Below are 22,265 nucleotides of genomic sequence, written 5' to 3'. Positions count from 1 at the left end.
CACTTTCAATTAATGTAGTTAATTTTAATTTAGATTTGTATCTAGTTGTAATTTAGTCTTAATTTAGTTTTAATCTAGTCTAATCCGGTTTAATTTAGTTTATTTTATCGGCAAATAAATTTTAATTTAATGTCTGAGTTACGCTATCTGCACTAAAAATAACAGTCAAGTTAGTGCCGTCATACTTAATGCAGTGAAGAAGAAAATCAACTAATTCATTAAAATACAAATATCGAAGCAAAGAGACGTATGTAAATATATAATTTGAATGGCGTACCTCGCAGGGAACACAGCGATAAATAATAGCTTGGAAGAATAGGTTTATTAGTTCATCGTGGAGGCGCAATGGCCCAGTGGTTAGGGCAGCGGACTCGCGGCCATAGGATCGCGGTTTCGAATCCCAGACCGGGCATTGTGAGTGATTATTGAGCGAAAGCACTTAAAGCTCCACGAGGCTCCAGCAGGGGGTGGTGGCGAACCCTGCTTTACTCTTTCACCACAACTTTCTCTCTTTCTTCATGTTTCTGTTGTGCCTGTATTTCAAAGAGCCAGCCTTGTCACACTCTGTGTAACGCTGAATCTTCCCGAGAGCTACGTTAAGGGTACACGGTGTATGTGGAGTGCTCAGCCACTTGCACGTTAATTTCACGAGCAGGCTGTTCCGTTGATCGGATCAACTGGAACCCTCGTCGTCGTATCCAACGGATTGCCGTAGTATAACCTCATCGGATGAGAAAATGGCCGAAGTCTATTTGAGTGATTCCAACAACACATCTTCTGTACCAATGAGAAATATGCCAATATATATTCGAATATTGATACAAGACTAGCAATTTTGGAGAGTGGGTAGGTCGACTGCATCGACCCCAGTACTTAACTGGTATTCATTTTATCAAGGACGAAAAGCAAAGTCAACTACGGCGGATTTTGAACTCAGAACGTGAAACCAGACGAAATGCCTATATCTTTACTACCCCCAAGGGGCTAAACACAGAGAGGACAAACAAGGACAGACAAACGGATAAAGTCGGTTATATCGACCCCAGTGCGTAACTGGTACTTGTTTAATCGACCCCGAAAGGATGAAAGGCAAAGTCGACCTCGGCGGAATTTGAACTCAGAACGTAGCGGCAGACGAAATGCCGCTAAGCATTTAGCCCAGCGTGTTAACGATTCGGCCAGCTCGCCGCTTCAATAACTTTCGCTCCTTCGTCAATCAAATTAGCTACTGCGATCTTAGAAGCAAATAGAGCATCTAATTTAATGGAAGACAAACTGCTAAGCCAGGCCAAGCAAAATATTTAATTTTATTTCCTTTTATTCTTTCTATATCTCGGCGCAAACACAAATTACATCCGCAATTTCGCTTAAATCAGTTTGATTTAGTTTTAAGATAGACAGAAGAGGAAGTGATCGACAACAGCTTAGGATTGATTTAAGCGAAGTTGGCGTGGTCGTGGTTATAAAACGCAGGTGTGGCTGAGTGGTAAGAAGTTTGCTTCTCAGCTACAGGGTTCCGAGTTCAGTTCTGCTACGTGGGCAAGTGTCTTCTACTTTAGCCTCGGCCCGATCAAAGTCTTGTAAGCGGATTTGGTAAATAGAAACTGAAAGAATCCCAACGTGTACATCTATACCTATATGTAAAGGCGTGTTTGTATGTTTGTATTTATTCCCCACCACCGCTTGAACAACCGGTGTCGGTATGTTCACGTCCCTGTAACTTAGCGGTTCGGCAATAGAATAAGTATTAGGCTTTAAAAAAACAAGATCTTGGGTTGATTCGTTCGACTAAAACTCTTCAAGGCGGTGACCCAGCATGGCCACAGTCTAATTACTGAAGCAAGTAAAAGATAAAAAAGTAATTTAGAACATAAAACAAAAGATCTTATAAGGTGAAGACTGATTACAATATTATTCTACTTGTCACATTTAACCGTTTAACTGTGGAAATAAATTCGAAGAGAGAATCAAAATTTTAATATAAAGGCCAAAGTTTACTGATTTTCTGTTGTATCTGGGGAGAGTCATTTTCTTTTTGTGCCTTATAATATTGAATCATATTATTTTTATGAAACAATACTTAATAAATTTCCTAAAACTTCTGCGATTTTTCCCCTTAGCTTATTATTCGTTTCTTTAAGTAATGCAATAAATTTGTGTTCAATAAAAAATTACTTGATAAACATTTATATACTATAAAAGTTATTTTATAGTTATTAAATGCAAAAAATGCGTTATTTCTGTCGCAACTTGTATATACAAACACACACTCACATACACACACACACGCATATATGTCATCATTTAAGATTTAACATCCGTTTTCCTTGCTGGCATGGCTTGGACGGTTTGACAGGGGCTGGCTAAGCAGAAGACTGCACCAGGCTTCACTGTCTGTTTTGTATGCCCTTCCTAACACCAATCACGTTATAGAGTCTACTGAGTTATAGCAAGGCACCTGTTCTACCTCTTTGTCTCTTCGTCACCAGAATATCTGCTTCGAATTATTCAATGCAGTTTCTTTGCCCACTTTGAAAGTACGCATTTCTGAGGTAGATAAAATATTTTATAAAACTCTAAGTTTGTAAAACAAGCAATTTTGCTGTTTATTAATTAAACGTATTGAACTTCAATGTGATTGAGCAAGCTTATAACGAAACTCTTTCGTCCTACAGTCATCGCCAATTTTTTTCGTTTCTGGCATAGTATGGCTCAGATGGTATGGAATATCCCAGAACGCATTATCCAGTATATCCCTCTCTTTAAAACGATAGAGTGTGAGATGGAGATTTAACTGTTATTTTTAGTTGGTCAATAAGCGACATAGAAATTCTTTTGGAGTTATGCCGGGTGACGTTTTATGTGAATCTCACAAATGAGGTGATATTGAGATCTCAGAATCAAACTTTTGAACTGTCGTTATCTCTCTTTCACCAACACGTTTTTAACGCCTCTTTGCGACGGTTCTGCAAAATTTAATACACTACAATCAGTGGTGGACTGGGTCTAAGAATAACGGTTGCCAGGAGACTAAGGGGGCCCACCCGCAACTACATTGCGATAATTTAATTTTTTTATTTGTTAAAAGTATTCTTTTCAACTGTCTTCAAACACAACCAGGCTGAAATAATTAATGCATTATTTCAGGAGTGAATAAAAAATTCTCAAACTTGAGGGGATGGGCCCTTTAGATACTAACATAAGCCCCTACATATCGATTCTAATGGCGCAGGGGCCCACTTGCTATCGCGCAAGCTGGCAACCTGACCAGTCCGCCACTGACTACAATATTTACAAATGCATATATACATCCACGCACGGATCAGATGGTCACGTAAGGTTACAGGAGCAGTGGAAAAGTTTATTACACATAATCGAACTATCTATAAACTTCCACAGTGTCTTATACATCACCACTTTTACAAAAACTTTCTCAATGCCACCTTGCGACGATTGTGCAAAATTTAATACATCACATATCTACTTTTGGTTCCATGACAATTCCGTGCATGACAGTTCAGCGCCAACAATTCCGCGCAGGATAATTTAGCACAAGGACAATTCGGTGCAAAGGCAATTCAGAGCATCTTTTCCATTTGGAAGTTATCTATCTAAACGATAGCAAAATCTAACGATAGCAAAATATATTTAGCAAAATGTGTTCGCGCCCTTTCTCTCATTAAATCCGCTCCATAGGGTTTTTTTTTTTATTTTTAAATTAGTAAATGTTTGTAACCAACTGGAATCCTAAAAAAAGGGAAAAAAGAATACTGTCCTAAGTTTTCAAAGTAACAGTAATGAAATGATATGTTCGTATAAATAAAAAAAAAGTTTTTGGAATATCAACAATTGAAAATGCTACCACTTATTCAATGGTTGTTAGTGTTAACAATCTAAAACATAACCACTTAGTCACGAAGTTGAAAAGTTTAGAAATTTTGAAAACAAAATAAATTAAATTAAAATTTATTGTGTGGTAAGTAGCTTGCTTACCAACCACATGATTCCGGGTTCAGTCCCACTGCGTGGCACCTTGGGCAAGTGTCTTCTGCTATAGCCTCGGGCCGACCAAAGCCTTGTGAGTGGATTTGGTAGACGGAAACTGAAAGAAGCCCGTCATATATATGTACATATATATGTATGTGTGTGTATGTTTGTGTGTCTGTGTTAGTCCTCCCAACATCGCTTGACAAATGATGGTGGTGGTGTGTTTACGTCCCCATAACTTAGCGGTTTGGCAAAAGAGACCGATATAATAAGTACTAGGCTTACAAAGAATAAGTCCTGGGGTCGATTTTCTTGACTAAAGGTGGCGCTCCAGCATGGCCACAGTCACATGACTGAAACAAGTAAAAGGGTAAAGAGTAAAGAGTATAAATATAATGCAGTGAATTATCTTTGCCCTGAATTGTCATGCGCGGAAATGTCAGCGAAGGATTGTCGGTGCTGAATTGTCATGCGCGGAATTGTCGGTGCTGAATTGTCATGCGCAGAATTGTCGGTTCACGATCTACTTATACATATAAATGCACTAAAATGTCGGAATGTTATCAAGCGTTACAGGTGCAGTGGCCGACTTTATTGTATGTTAAGAACTACCGACAAATTTCGACAATATTTTATTATGCATGGCCCCTAACTTTTACTAATCCATTCACATCCCATTACTTGATATGATCCAGCGAAATTAAAGACACCACATATTTTCATATGCATTGATATACTCACATAAGTTAGGACGTTATCTTACATTACGAGTGGAGAGACGGCTTATATTGCATGTATGGAAAAGTGCACATAATGCATACAACTTCTTTCATATTAAACTTCAGTTTATTGCTTATAATTCATATATACGGGTGGTATATAGTCGGCTTTGTTTCCTTACTTATTCGCGTTTCGAAGTATATTGTTATAGTTGTTGTGATTGTTGCTAAAACGTAGTTTATCATAATGTTACATGAAAATTCTTTTTAGCTAATATTTAAATAGAAGACTAAAAAAAAGCTATGCTGGATTGTCTGTATCTATATCTCAGCGCTAACACAAATTACATCCACAATTTCGCTTAAATCAGTTTGATCTAGTTTTAAGATAGACAGGAGAGGAAGTGATCGACAACAGCTTAGGATTGATTTAAGCGAAGTTGGCGTGGTCGTGGTAATAAAACGCAGATGTGGCTGAGTGGTAAGACGTTTGTTTCTCAGCTACAGGGTTCCGAGTTCAGTCCCGCTACGTGGGCAAGTGTCTTCTACTTTAGCCTCGGCCCGACCAAAGCCTTGTAAGCGGATTTGGTAAATAGAAACTGAAAGACAGGTATAGATATATGCTGTATCTGCCGCGACAACACGCTCGACTGCCACGCCACATCCGAATGTCACGTCCCATTCTTCTGCCGAGTCTCTATATCTCCAGTACACATAATTCTCCATCGCCCTTTTAAAATACCGGCTTTGTATTGGTGTAGTCAACGTTGGCAGAAATAAACAGCGCACTCGCCATGGAGTTAGTCGATTGGACGCAGCCGTTTAAACGCGGGTGATTTAACACGGCTGACAGGACATTCAGCCTATTTTGGCGACAGTACATTTTGGTACTGATGGCAAAAACACATGCAGACATACACACATACAAACCTATACACACTCACACATTCGCGTAGAAATATACACATACAAGTTGAAAGAGTGAGAGAAGGTGAGAGAGAGAGAGAGAGAGAGAGAGTAAAAGAGACATTACATTGTATCAATTGAATACGATTGGCGTAAACTCTTTTTTTCACTTTATACATATAACGAGAAATATGTTCGTACACATAAACAGAGAGAGAGAGAGCGAGAGAGAAATAGAGAAGACAGACAGATAGACAGACAGAGAGAAAGAAAAGTGAGAGAGAAAAGGGAGGGGTTGAGAGAGGAGAGAAACATAAAAAAGTCTAATGTCAAATACATCAGCGCCGAATCAGCGACGCCACATAGGCGGCGCCAAAACGGCTGTGCCAGAAGGTATCTTACCCACATTCAGCAGGCAGTTAGAAATGAGTCATAAGTGTCTTGAACAACTATGTCCGTGGAAAAGCACGCAGATCAGCGCGTAGAGAGCCGTTGTATTGACTACCTTCATGTAGAAATTCTCGATCGTTAGGTTTACCCCCCGTAACCACTCTTGACCTTTAGAAAACATTATGGCGGGGTTGATTAATGAGGCAAACTTAAACATTCTACGACAGTTTGGTATTGTTCTGTAACGCCTCCAAATCAATACCGGTTACGAGATTAAAATGTATCGATCACAAATACATACATATACAGGGGTACATACAGACACCCGCATGCACACAAAAATAGACAAAAATAGACAAAACACACGCACATACATATATATGTATACAAGCGTCTAGGGAACTGCATAGATGTTTTGTGTATATAACTGTACATATATATATATATATATATATATATATATATATATATATATATATTATATATTATATATATACACATATATCTTGTGATTAAGTATTGTATTCATGACTTGATTCATATCGGCATTACAGAAACAAATGCCATCAAACTGTTTATACACACACCTACACGTACACACATGTGTACATATATGTATATATATATATATATTCATATATGCACTAGTTGACCGCGTGCCATCAATGATGACGGCTAATTGTATCATTTTATATAGAAATAAGGTACCAAATAAGGTACATAATAATCACACACATGCAAACATTCACATACTTCTCTTGAACGCGCACACACATACACACATATACTCACACAGAGTTGAAACTCTGATTTTTCCCCCCTACTTCCTTATTCATCTATCACTCCTTCCTTTTTCTCATTGCTATTACTTTCTCTCACTCCATCTCAGTCAGGGCTATTATTCTCACCACTTCTTCACTGAATTACTATTTTCCCGCCTCCTCCGTGTCTGGCGTGATTCTGGACAAATATACAAATATATATATATATATATGTATATATATATATATTGTGTTATTGAGACCTGAAGAGTGGTTATGTACCGTTGTATCGAAGAAATATTAATTTTTGAGATTATCGATTTTGATATTGTTGATTTGAATACATTGTCATGAAACGTACGTCGTCATTTTAATGTGTATTTTTTAATGTATTATTTTGTATAGAACTTTTTAGTACAATATTAATAATAATATATTCAAATTTATATTTTATTATAGATAACATCTTTCATTATTAATTGAATTACTTTATGGAGGTTCTGTTTCTTAATTATATATATATATATATATATATATATATATATATATATATAATATTATATATATATATATATATATATATATATACAAATGAATATGGTACTTAAGTTAGATGCACCAGAATTTTTATGGTGTTATCCATATAAATCCATGTGGTGGTTATAATCAAATTAAGCAACAAGAATATCTTCGGTAATTTGGTACGATTGTTTCACGCTACATCATTTTATTAAATATTGTAAGTATTACAACAGTTTTAAAATGTTGAACAATCATCAGCCATTTATAGATGTTTTCCATTAATACATATTTTCATATTAATTGATAACATTAATATAGACATCTCTGTCTATATATATCTACCCTCTCTATAATGTTATCAATTAATATGAAAATATGTATTAATGGAAAACCTCTATAAATGGCTGATGATTGCTCAACATTTTAAAACTGTTGTAATACTTACAATGTTTAATAAAATGATGTAGCGTGAAACGATCGTACCAAATTACCGAAAATATTCTTGTTGCTTATTTTGAATATATATATATATATATATATATATATATATATATTGGTATCGAGGGTCGTCATCGCCGGGTGGCCACAGTGAGAGTTGGTGAAACTCAAGTTAGTTAAAATTTGCTATATTCGACAATCCGCACTTGGTATATCCGAGTGCCCTTATAAGGACTGCATAGTTTCTGTAGAGAAAACAATGAAATTAATGAAGATCAAAAGAACGGAGATTTGCTCGTCCAAATTTTATTAAACAGTTATTGACATCGTTCTTCAAATAAAGAACGATGTAAATAACTATATATATATATAGTTTTACATGTTTACACTGTTATCTCCTTCAAAGTAGTCTCCATTTGAAGCAATGCATCGGTCCAGACGCGTTTTCTCCTATTCGAAGCAATGCTGGAACTCTTGTGAAGTGATGCCATTTAACGTTTCCGTGGTCTTTTTCTTCACCTTTTCCCACATCTGAAAATTCCGTAGCACCAGCTTTCGTCACCAGTGATGACCTTCGAAAAAAGGTCCGGATCAACTTCCAACTGTTCTTGCAGTTCACGACTTGCATTCAGTCGTGACTGCTTTTGATCTTCTGTGAGCAAGCGAGGCACATATTTTGCAGCAACTCTTTTCATTCGCAATTCCTCGCTCAAAATTCGTTGGCATGAGCTCCAGGACACACCAGCCATATCAACAAGTTTATTCAATTGTTCGGCAACGGGCCTCATGAATTTTCGTGATTTTAAGGAGGTCGACGGTCACTCTGAACGAGGTTTGTACTCAAGCGACAAGTGACCATTCCTAAAGTATGAAAACCTCTCGTAAACTTGTGATTTGCTCATGGAAGCGTCCTTGTAAGCTGTTTGAAGCATGACAGCTGTTTCGGCCGCCGCTTTCCCCCAGCAGAAAACAAAGTTTCACGGAAGCATGCTGTTCCTTCGTTTCAGCCATTTGAAAAATCGACGAACAGGGGAGAAGCAGTGCAAAACAAAGAAACACTATGTAGTAGTACGGCATCACTTGACAACGCCGATCGGTAGACTGGTGTCTAAGGGTCGCATCAAATGGGGGAACCCTGAACTACAATGGGTTTGTCCCCAGAGAACGTTTCCCGTTACTACTGGATACCCTTTCATATTATATATATATATATATATATATATATATAGAAGTAAATATATGGCACAGCGAAGTACCGATATTTACTGGAAAATAGCGAACGTAATAATACGACGCTGATGTATAGCTTCACCGCGTATGTACTAGCAAAAATGCGTGAGTGCAACACACTTGAAAAAAATTGTCTTACCTCCAGGGAGAACATCTGAAAGATGAAACAACTAGAAAGGGATAATGTGGGACCGGGACCGGTTTCAGATTTTTCAAGATATGCCTGCACACACACATATATATATATATAATATATATATATATATATAACCCATATATGCTTGTATAAATACATACATAAATAATATAATATATTATATATATATATATATATATATATATATATATGTATATAAAATCCATAAAGTTGAAAGTTAATTATTTATTAATAAATTGATAAGTTTTACTTCCTACAGATGCTTCCATTTGTGCTCATTACATAAATTAAAAATTTCTGCTTTAAATTTGCATTTATAAAATATGAGCAAAATATTAACAAGGAAAAAAAGATATATATTAAAAGATTACATGTTGAATATGGATTATATGCATAATATATACCTATTGATTTAGGGGAAATTTTATTTTCCAAAAATATTCGGTAAACAACGAGTGTTTTCTTTGATGTAATCATCTCTTTAAGACGTTAATATATTCTTTAATTAATTTATTATACACACACGCGCACACACACACATATGAAGTATGCATGTATAGACACACACACACACACACACACACACACACACACATATATATATATATAATATATATATATATGTATATAATAATAATAATAATAAATATTAGGGAATAAATCCAAATTTACAGGGAAAAATCAGATTTAGGGTTGAATCCAATTTTATAGTAAAATATAATATAATATTAATTAGAGACAAAACCACTATTATGCAAATCCAACAAAGAAAGACTTAATCCAATACATAAAAATTTTTATATAAATTAAATAAAATTAAGATATCTTAATTTTATTTAATTTATATAAAATTTTTTATGTATTGGATTAAGTCTTTCTTTGTTTGATTTGCATAATAGTGGTTTTGTCTCTAATTAATATTATATATATATATATATATCAGGTCATCCCATAAGTTCTGTCCGAATTTTGAATAAAGAAAACAAGCGAGCAAATGTTATATTTAATTCAAATTTAATCTGCCAATGTACTTTCCATGATTATCTATGACTTCCTTCCATTTATTTACAAGCTTTTTAATCCCATTAATGTAAAGCTCTTTTGGTTTCAAAGCGAAGAACTCTGAAATGTCAGTTTCGACCTCCTCCTGGTTTGCGAAAGTTATGTCCCCCAATTGATTTTGTAAAGTACGAAACAAACGGTAGTCTGAAGGAGCAAGGTCGGGAGAATAAGGTGGATGAAGAATTTCTTTCCCAACCAAGCTCTTCGATCTTCTGTGATGTGATCTTTGCAGTGTGGGATCGCGCATTGTCCTGATATGTACATATACATATACATACACACACACACACACACACACACACACACACACACATATATATATATATATATCATCGTATTTATGGTATATATATATATCATCGTATTTATGGTATATATATATATATATATATATATATATATCTCATCGTATTTGTGGTATATATATATATATATATATATATATATATATATATATATATCGTGTTGTGGCTCTATCTTCATTTGTATGATATGTCTTCCTGCTTGATTTGGAGGCTACTTGCCTGCTGTTTCTAGCAGGTCGAGCAACCATATAAATGTTCTAACATTTGTGAATACGTGTATGTATGTCAGTAATATTTGTGGCAGATGATTAGTGTCAAAGGAAAGTATTTTTAATAATAATAATAATTGTCTAAATTAACATATCACTCCTGTGAAATACCTGAGTCCAAACTCCTTCATACATAAACAAAGTGGTTAATGATAAGTTTAAGTGAATTATTTTTTATTTTCGATAAGGAATTTTTCATTAAAGAAATTTCAAAATTGTATATCAACGAATATCTTAGAAAATAATCATCTTATAAACAGCAGAATTAATTGCTTTACTTACTGAAAGTTTTTGTAATATTTTTTTTTGAAGCACTCCGTCGGTTACGACGACGAGGGTTCCGGTTGATCCGATCAACGGAACAGCCTGCTCGTGAAATTAACGTGTAAGTGGCTGAGCACTTCACAGACACGTGTACCCTTAACGTAGTTCTCGGGGGATAGTCAGCGTGACACAGAGAGTGACAAGGCCGGCTCTTTGAAATACAGGTACAACAGAAACAGGAAGTAAGAGTGAGAGAAAGTTGTGGTGAAAGAGTACAGCAGGGATCACCACCATCCCCTGCCGGAGCCTCGTCGAGCTTTAGGTGTTTTCGCTCAATAAACACTCACAATGCCCGGTCTGGGAATCGAAACCGCGATCCTACGACCGCGAGTCCGCTGCCCTAACCACTGGGCCATTGCGCCTCCACTTTGTAATATACATTGTCCATCACAAAAGTATGTAGTTTCAAGAGGGTAAAGCAACTACATTGAATTGTCGGAAACATGTTATGCTGGTTGTAGTTTTTAACAAATGTGGTATATTTTCATGACTTTTCTCATACGTCTTCACATTTCGCTGTCTTTATCATTTTTCTTTCATTGTACGCTCTATTGTATTTGAAAGAGAAATGTTCACAGTCATTTCTTTGTTCGGTGGTGTACGAGGAAAAAAATAAACTTTGACCAAAGATAAAATACAAGCCTTTTATTCCTTCCGTTGTAGCTGTGAATTCAATGAATAATTTCAGATAAATACACATTTTTTTTTATTGTTTCGCCAAATAAAAATACTTGAAAATCATCGACCACATATTTATAAAGGAAATCGGCAAATTATGACGTCATAATGAAACTGGATCGAAATTTTCTAACGAAATATAGAACAAAGAAAAAAATATCAAAGATATTATCTTCCTTTAATTGTTTGTCGTGAAAAATCATGATAGTAATGACGCCAGCATAGAATATTTCTTCGAATTCTACAAGAATGTCTTGTCTTATGAAAGCATTGAAATAACGTAAGATGGACGAACAGACGAATAGGTGGACAGGCAAATATGAACAATTTTTTCTTTAAATATAAAATAAATGACTAAAAGTTAAATCTTTTCTCTATACAAGTAGGAAGCCGTTCAAATTTTCCAAACTTCCTTGTTTACAAACATTGCTTTGCCTTCATTAGAAAACTCAGAGAAAAATCTAGAATTTAAAGGAAATACATCGATTACATCCTTACATATTAACACAAGAAGAAGAATAATCCTTTTTACTATAGGCACAAAGCCAGCAATTGTGTGTGTGTGTGTATGTATGTGTGTGTTTATGTGGATATATATATATATATATATTCTCATGTGGTTAGAGCAGCGGACTCGCGGTCGAGGGATCGCGGGTTCGAATCTCATACCGAGTGATGTGTGTGTTTATGAGCGAAACACCTAAGCTCCGTGCGGCCCCGGCAGAAGGTAATGGCGAACTTCTGCTGACTCTTTCACCACAACTTTCTCTCACTCTTTCCTCCTGCATCTTGCAACTCACCTGCGATGGACCGGCGTCCCGTCCAGGTGGGGAACCTATACGCCAAGGAAACCGGGAAACCGACCCTTATGAGTCAGGCATGACTCGAGAATGAACAAACAATATATTCACATAAAATCGTACATAATACATACATATAATATAATATGATATAATATTATATATAATATATATATATATATTTGCTATTTTAATTCAGTTTACCTCGTTCATTTATTCATTGTTGTATTCTTTCTCTTCTTCCTTGAAGTGAAGACCTGAAGGTTTGGTTGTGCGAAAATGTAACTGGCCCCATTAACAAAACGAAAACGAGGTCAGTGCAGAAGAACGCCAGGGAAATTGGAGACGTTATTTCATCAGTGAAAGAGCAGCAACAAGCGATTCTGTACAAGCTTGCCATGGAACAAAGAAGTCTTGAAGACGAAATTAATGATATCTGTAAGAAGTGTGTTTTTATATTTCTTTAAATTAATATACGCATTTGAAACAGATTGAGATTAAAATATCCGCATGCACGCACAATTATAATGGGGAACGGTAACAGTTGTGATATGTTGTCTAAGGAAAGCTTTTTAAACAGACATGTTTGATAAAAAAAAATAAAGAACAAAAGAAACAGAGTCGGTGTTTCGAGATAATTCCGTCTTCTCAGTCACGAATACCCTAGACATTCTGAGTAAGGCCGAGGATAATTTCTTCCAGTATAGATATCAGTGAAGGAAACAGTTACTGATGTATGCAAAAGCTAGGGGGTCTAGAATTAAATTACGGATTGGGAGCGTAGGTATGCTTGAGGTACGTTCGAACTGTGTGTTTCGCCATGGAGGAAATTTCTCGGTGTAATCAAATAGAATGGATATTCCTAGACCAGTTTGAACTGGTAATAACATTGCATCTTGTATTAAACATTGCATCTAGTATTTGTGGAGGCGCAATGGCCCAGTGGTTAGAGCAGCGGACTCGCGGTCATAGGATCGCGGTTTCGATTCCCAGACCGGGCGTTGTGTGTGTCTATTGAGCGAGAACACCTAAAAGCTCCACGAGGCTCCAGCAGGGGATGGTGGTGATCCCTGCTGTACTCTTTCACCACAACTTTCTCTCACTCTTACTTCCTGTTTCTGTTGTACCTGTATTTCAAAAGGGCCGGCCTTGTCACTCTCTGTGTCACGCTGAATATCCCCCGAGAACTACGTTAAGGGTACACGTGTCTGTGGAGTGCTCAGCCACTTACACGTTAATTTCACGAGCAGGCTGTTCCGTTGATCGGATCAACCGGAACCCTCGTCGTCGTAACCGACGGAGTGCTTCCAGTTCCAATTCCAGTATTAAATATACGCGCTTAAAACAGTTTTACATTAAAATACCGATTTGTATGCAAATTTATGATATGGAACAAATGTAGAAGAGCAGTAGTTGTTTGAGAAACTGGTGAAGGCACAGAGTTTCATTCAAAATAGTGGTGGTTTCAAGCAAGGCATTTGGTTTCTGCAAGTAATGACTACCGCAAATGTTCAGTGCAAAGCCGGAAAATGCATGTTCTGCTATGAGAATCGATAAAGAAAACATTTACTGATTTCTGCGAAAGCTGTTAAAAATGAAATAAAATATACACATATACGCAGGAGTGGCTGTGTGGTAAGTAGCTTGCTAACCAACCACATGGTTGCGGGTTCAGTCCCACTGCGTGGCATCTTGGGCAAGTGTCTTCTGCTATAGCCCCGGGCCGACCAATGCCTTGTGAGTGGATTTGGTAGACGGAAACTGAAAGAAGCCTGTCGTATATATGTATATGTATATATATATATATATGTGTGTGTGTGTGTGTTTGTGTGTCTGTGTTTGTCCCCCTAGCATTGCTTGACAACCGATGCTGGTGTGTCTACGTCCCCGCCACTTAGCGGTTCGGCAAAAGAGACCGATAGAATAAGTACTGGGCTTACAAAGAATAAGTTCCGGGGTCGATTTGATCGACTAAAGGCGGTGCTCCAGCATGGCCGCAGTCAAATGACTGAAACAAGTAAAAGAGAGAGTAAAAGAGAGTATACACACTTGAAACAACCTTGGGTTAAAATACTAGTGTGTGTATGTATTTATAATGTGTATACAAATATAGAGCAGTACTAAGTGAAATATTTTTGTCTCAGAGAAGCTCCCCAAACAGGATATTGTGGTGAAAGCACAGGACTTCGTTTATCGATTTCGTTATGGCATAGGTTCTCAACCGGGGTCTACATGGCCCTTGGGGGTTCATATAAGGTTTGTTGAAATTTATGTGCAATAAATTTCATATACTTCTACAATACACAAAATATTTTAAATAATTTAGGCACAAGATATCCGTCAAATGTAAATAATGTAAGTAATTACAGTTAGTGTCGTAAATGTTTATACACACCGATACACACACACACACACACACACACACACACACACATATTAAAAATAAGAAAGGCCGGTCTATGGGATTACCTTAGGTTTCCCGTCCATAAAGGGTTTAGCTTTATGGCGTATCGTCAGATCCCAAAACCTGTTGGCCTTATAAATATATAAGAGGTGATGTTTATCGCGACCTAAGCGTGGGTGTTCTATAAGAACAGTCGATACTGCTATATTAACCCCAAGAGGAATCCTCCTACACGTGGTTATTCAGTGCGCTTCGCTCGATACAAGCGGCGAGGGAACTACCTAGCTCAGAGACCATGAAATCAAGTGATTTCGATCTTATATAATCATCTTAGTGATGGATACTTGTCTGCTAGACATAGCAGTAATTCACCCTAGCTTGCAATATATAGAAAAACAGTGTCACACAGTCCCTGGCTTTGCAAATTAACAAACAAGTTCGTTAAGAAAATCTCTATTAGAGATAAAAGCAGTGTTTTAACTTATGTTGGTTAGTATGTTGTTGTTGTTGTTGTTCTTCTTCTTCTTCTTCTTCTTCTTCTTCTTCTTCTTCTTCACCTTCATCTTCATCTTCTAATTCTTCTTCTCCTCTTTCTTCGTCTTCTTCTTCTCCTCTTTCTTCGTCTTCTTCTTCTCCTTCTTCTTCTTTTTCTACTTCTTCTCCTCTTTCTTCGTTTTCTTCTTCTCCTCTTTCTTCGTCTTCTTCTTCTCCTTCTTCTTCTTTTTCTACTTCTTCTCCTCTTTCTTCTTCTTCTTCTACTTCTTCTCCTCTTTCTTCTTCTTCTTCTTCTTCTTCTTCTCCTCCTCCCCATTCCCCTCTTTCTTCTTCTTCTCCTCCCCTTTCTTCTTCTTCTTACTCTCCCCTTCCTCCTCCTCCTCCTCTCTCTCCTTCTTCTTCTTCTACTTCTTCTTCTTCTTCTCCTTCTTCTTCTCATCTTTCTTTCGATTAAATAAGTACTAGTTACGCACTGGGGTCGATATAATCGACTTAATCCGTTTGTCTGTCCTTGTTTGTCCTCTCTGTGTTTAGCCCCTTGTGGGTAGTAAAGAAATAGGTATTTCGTCTGCCGCTACCTTCTGAGTTCAAATTCCGCCTAGGTTGACTTTGCCTTTCATCCTTTCGGGGTCGATAAATTAAGTACCAGTTACGCACTGGGGTCGATGTAATCGATTTAATCCGTTTGTCTGTCCTTGTTTGTCCCCTCTATGTTTAGCACCTTGTGGGAAGTAAAGAAATAGGTATTTCGTCTGCCGCTACCTTCTGAGTTCAAATTCCGCCTAGGTTGACTTTGCCTTTCATCCTTTCGGGGTCGATAAATTAAGTACCAGTTACGCACTGGGGTCGATGTAATCGATTTAATCCGTTTGTCTGTCCTTGTTTGTCCCCTCTATGTTTAGCACCTTGTGGGCAATAAAGAAATAAGATGATCCCCCATGTGCTTTCACTTGGAAGGGGAAATCCTGTCTGGTTTCAGCAGGATGGGGCTCCACCCCATTATGCATTACGGGTTCGTGATTTTCTGAATAAACATTTTCCAGGGAGATGGCTCGGGAGTCGCGGGCCAATTGAATGGGCACCACGGTCGCCAGATTTAACTCCCATGGACATTTTCTTCTGGGGCTGCATAAAATCCCTTGTGTATTCTGAGAAGGTTCGTGACCAAGGACATCTTCAAAGAATTATTGAAGCGTGTGAACAAGTCAACGGCAATGAAAAGCTATTCGAGAGGGTTCATCGCAATTTCAAATTCCGTATGACCACTTGTTTTGAGCTCCGTGGCCAACACTTTGAGCATTTGTAACGGATTGCCTACTTCGTTGCTAATAAAGCATACTTGATATCTCCCATGGGGAGTAGCTTTGTAGCCACCCTGTATATTGAACTACTTTATGCTATGTATGTTTTTCTTTCAAAAACATAGAATGCCATGTTTTAGAGGAGATTGAAAGCCCAGGCGAGACCTAGAATGGAATATTGCTCCCACTTCTAAGCTACGGGGACATATTAAAAAAATGCAGTCAGGCGTCGTTGTTGTTGTTGTCGGCGGTGGTTGAGGTACGCAGACACTAAAACACACACATATCTGTACATGCAATAGATTCCTCACAGTTTCCTCCTGTATCAAATGCACTCGCAAGGCATTGGTCAACCCGCGGACATAATACAAAGCAGTCGCCGGAAGTGTCACGCAGTGGCACTGAACCGAAAACCCCATGGTTGCAAAGCGAGCTTCTTAACATCACAGTCATACTTGTGCCTGTCTTAATTTTGTTCATTTGAAACAAAAAAAAAGAAAAAAAAGGGGTTAACATCTAACATCGATTGTGTAAAATTAAGGAATTGATATTTTGCTATATCGAACGTATTGATTACCTGGATTAATAGAAGCTATTGATTATCTACACTAATAGAAAGTATCGATTACCTACATTAATAACATGTCACCCAGTTTCAGAAGATATCGATTAAATCGCCAAATATATTCTAAATTACCTATTATACAAGAGAAATAACACTCAAATCCCCCTCAAAATCACACAGCTCTGTCTTGTTTAAGGAAACGGCATATTAGATAATGTAGTCAATATATAATATATATATATATATATATATATATATATATATTATATATATATATATATAAATATATATATGTATATACAGTAATCCCTCGCCATATTGCGATTCACTTATCGCAGTTCACATATCGCGGTTTATTATTTAAACCATGTCGATTTCTCCGTGGTGTTGTTTTCAATTTATGATTAAAATAAATATATGCAAATTAAAAAAATATTTTTAAAATATACAGTACAGTATGTGTGTGTCTATATATGTGTGTATATATGTGTGTGTATATGTGTGTATATGTGTGTTTATATATGTGTGTATGTATGTGTGTGTGTTTAAGTGTATGTATGTATATACATATGTGTGTATATATACATATATATCTGTGTGTGTGTGTATGTGTGTGCGTGTGACAGGGTCTTTGTGTCGATGCTTTTCCCCTCCCCCACCGCTTGACAACCGATGCTGGTGTGTTTACATCTCCGTAAATTAGCGGTTCGGAAAGAGAGACCAATAGAATAAGTACCAAGTTTTAAAAAATAAGTATATATATATGTATGTGTGTGTGTGTGTGTGTGTATGTGTGTGTGTGTGTGTGTGTGGTGTGTGTGTGTGTGTGTGTGTGTGTGTGTGTGTGTGTGTGTATGTGTTTGTGTGTAAAGTAACAGTTTAGAAAGAAACATTGGTTTCATACATAGCGTGAACTCGATATCTCTTCCGTTTCTCTAAACGATAACTGTTCTCTGCAAAGAATGCTTTTTTTTAAACACAAGAACGCTGGTGATAGTTCAAGAAATATTCCTCTTAAGAAATTATGGCCGGGCGAGTTGTCTTCCTTCACTTGATAGCTAGGTTTTCTAATTTTGAAATAAAAATTTCCGAGAACGTGGACAACTCCCCACGGTTTCCGTCCTGGAATTCAGGTAGCCTCCTGGCTCAAGTGAGTTCAAGAGGATTATATGCCATACGCAATTTACATAGTCTTGTTCCATTGCGATAAGGTTCACAAGTTTCCAGTAATTTCCACCTGATGTGAAAAGGCATATGATCGTCCTTTAGGCACCATACGTATGGGACCCTGAAAGATCTCTGGTTGTTCAGGCAAATTTGAAATTTGGATTCACAAAATCTGGCATAAATTTTAGTATATCCCTGTGTTTGCATTGATGTTACTTATATTTGTGCTGCTTCTTTTTGAGGCTACCTGTGCTTGGTGCACTGTAACCTTGGTGTTACATCGACCGTCTACTGGGCATTCATTTCTAATCCTGCATGAACAACCTGCCTCTGTCCGTGGTTTAGGAGTGCTAAGTATTTTTTTCTTAAAATCGGGTGCAGAACTGAAAGAGATTCTTAAATTATGTCTGTTAAAGATCTTTCTATATTTGTGTGATCGCGTGTAATGTTTATCAACTAACCTAAGAAAAATCTTACGCATGTCCGGACGTTTAGGGAAAAGTGGGGAGTGAACCATAAGGTTTTGCGGCGGCGTTTTCTTTTATGGTTTCTCAATCATGGTGTATATACTATATGGTCCTTCAAACCGTTGGCCACTAGCGCCTCATTATAAGCGCGAGCCGCTGCGTTGTAAATATCTTTATTTGAAGATAAGATCGAAATCCGTTTACTGATACCTTTTATTAGGTTTTTGAATACTATGTGTGTGTGGCAAGAGACTGTATTAATGTATGATAGCCTAAGACGTAATGGTCACGATTGAATTGTTTATGGGCATAGGCCGTTTGATATTTGATTAGGGCTAAGCTAAGACTAAATAGGAAAAACAAGACAATAATAACGATGGCAACAGCAACAACATCAACAACGACTACAATGACAACAACAACAACTCCATCATCGAGGAAATGAAGTAGCCTCCTATGCAGTAGCCGGACCTGCTAAAAATAGCAGTCAAAATCTTCCTTAAATAACATTCTTACCATCTTGAAAAATAGGACACATTGTTTATAGTACAGAGCGGGAGACATTATTTTGAAAGATATCACACAGGATGGTCATGGCTGGAACTGATTGGATCATAGGTCATCTGTTGCTCTACTAGGGTTATTGTTATAACTTGTACAGCTTATATTCATGTTCCATCTCTAACTTCGAACATATTAGATACGTGTTTGTATTAGTTACACATGACATAGTGGTTAGTGTGTTCGACTCCTGACTGCAAGATCGCGGGTTCAGTTCCTTGATCGAGCGGCGCGTATTTTCTTCAGCAAAGCATTTCATTTCATGTTGCTTCAGTATATCAACCAAGATGCATGCATAACTCTCAGTTCTTCCAACAGCCACATCTTGGATATTTCACTGGGTCGAGAGTAAGAAAGTTAAAATGTGTATTTATACCTGGTTCATGATTATATAGACATCATCATCAACAACAACACGAGTGGAGGCGCAATGGCCCAGTGGTTAGGGCAACGGACTCGTGGTCGTAAGAACGCTGTTTCGATTCCCAGACCGGGCATTGTGAGTGTTTATTGAGCAAAAGCACTTAAGCTCCACAAGGCTCCGGCGTAGGGGTGGGGGGGGTGAACCCCGCTATACTCTTTCACCACAACTTTCTCTCAATCCTTCTTCCTACTTCTGCCACAAAGCAGAGGAACCATGGTGTAACCCACTATGGTGTGGTAAACTTTCAGACCCTAGTCTAGATTGCGAATCCGCTGTACCCCAGGATGGTTCAGCTCTCCACCCGTTAAAAGCCACCGTTTACGGAATAAGGATAACAACGTAGCTTTTGTGCCCGTGCAACCGTCAGTCTATCGCGTGTGGTGGGTGGATCTTCAAGTTGCCACATGCATTCTTAGTAGCTTAGAGTAGGCTCGAATTAGAGATTATTCTTTGTGGCTAATGGCATGAGTCCTGGTTGGAAGAAGAAGAAGAAGAAGAAGAAGACAACATGATACTTACAAACCTGGTACTTATTTATCTTATCGGAGAGATGAAAAGCCGAAGAGAAAAATTTCGTTCTAACAACATGGAATTTTCTATTTAGTTCTTTGTGATCCATGACTTGAGATTAAGCCTCTGTAAGCCTCTTTGTAAGCTGTTACCGTTGTAGTCTAGCCACACTTCCACCTACCAAGCTACTGTCGCTATAAACCAACTTATTTTCAGGTCCTTTCTCATCTCTGTCGCTTTATCACCTCTCTCTATCCCTCACCTTGTGTTTACCACTTAGGTGCAAGCTACTATTTGCATAGCGTTCTATTATAGTTGATTTTGAAATCAAAATGAACTCAAGAGGCATTTATGTTCTTTTGTTCGGTTCTTCTGTCTATATTTTCAGGTCGAGAAGTCATAGTGTCTTTAACAAATTCAGATTGCATTCAGAAACCTGTACAAGGGATTCCTTGGGAAGCCATAGATTTGGAGTGCCCGGATGAAGATCTGAAGAGTCGTGTTTTGAAGGAATTCTTAGTCATAGATGAAAAATACAACGACAAGTTCCAGAGTCTGAAAGACAGTAACAGGGACATTTTAAGGTAAGGAAAAGGAGACGAAATTCGAGCGTATTGCATGAACTCTTAAAGTCAAAACTACCATAATAAACACATTGTACCGAACGCGAGGGGTTTTCGAGTGGTCAGTGCCACATTGCACCAGAGGCTGTGCGCTTGCCAGATCAATCTAACCGTCCCCAGGTGCGGCTATAATTTGTGTGGACGCAGTATTGGGTCCCTAACTGGGGATTGCCACATGGCCACACATTCCCTCGCGTTTGGTACAATGTGTTTATTATGGTAGTTTTGACTTTAAGAGTCCCTCCTAGCGTGAGGCATTTATGTATAGTAATGCCCTAAATATAAATATATATATATTTAAAAGGAAAACTTTTCCCTTATGAGGTTTTTCACGCTAACTACTTGATAATTTCTTGTAAAGATTTTATCGTATTTTAAAATTGTATATATATATATATATATGTATATATAAATGTATATATGCGTGTGTGTGATATATATACACACATAAATATACATATATGTATATTGAATATATATATATATATATACATATGTGTGTGTATATATATGTACATACGTATGTAGACACAGATATCTCTCCTTCTACACCACCACCAAATCTTTCTTGCTTTGACTTTCCTTAACGTGACACAATAAGTGGTAGGAACACACTATTTACAAACACAAACATCTACATACATAAATGCATGCATACGCATACACACACACATATATATGTATACACACACACACACACACATATATATATGTATGTATGCATGTATGTATGTATGTATATATGTATGTATAATCGATGCTGGCACATGAAAGCTAAAACATCGTCATGTGATGAATTTGCTATCGGAATACGCTACAGAACTCCAATTTCTTCAATCCTTAGGTACACTTCCTTATTCCTTTTTGGCTCAGATTCTTTACGTGTATTTTTTCGTTGTAGGCATGGCGAATACGGCGGCTGGAGTGAAGATGATCATCGAGAGTTCGTATCAATCCTGGAGCAGTATAGTTCCGATAATCCGCAAAAGTCATGGCTGGTCTTTGACCGACTCATGAAACAAATGCCACAAATATCCAGAAAAGAATTGGTTAATATCGTCACAGATTTGTTGCTATTTTTGTTGTTTCTGTCATACATACATACATACAAACATACAAACATACATACATACATACATACATACATACATATACACATACATACATACAAGCATACATACATGCATACATACATACATA

At 37.3% G+C, this 22,265-nt stretch overlaps 1 protein-coding gene across 1 annotated transcript in view; it reads left to right on the top strand.

Annotated features, from left to right (window-relative positions):
• LOC115219673 (coiled-coil domain-containing protein 148-like) overlaps window positions 1-22,265 on the top strand; it is a 68,195-nt gene that overhangs the window by 9,382 nt on the left and 36,548 nt on the right. The window contains exons 2-4 of the mRNA XM_029789850.2: window positions 12,799-12,986; window positions 20,831-21,026; window positions 21,967-22,114. Coding sequence (XP_029645710.2) covers window positions 12,799-12,986; window positions 20,831-21,026; window positions 21,967-22,114 — 532 coding nt within the window. The remainder of the gene's footprint in view (window positions 1-12,798; window positions 12,987-20,830; window positions 21,027-21,966; window positions 22,115-22,265) is intronic.

This window comes from Octopus sinensis, linkage group LG15 (genome assembly GCF_006345805.1).
Source record: "Octopus sinensis linkage group LG15, ASM634580v1, whole genome shotgun sequence".
Lineage (NCBI taxonomy): Eukaryota > Metazoa > Mollusca > Cephalopoda > Octopoda > Octopodidae > Octopus > Octopus sinensis.
This window is presented reverse-complemented; position numbering and strand designations above follow the sequence as displayed.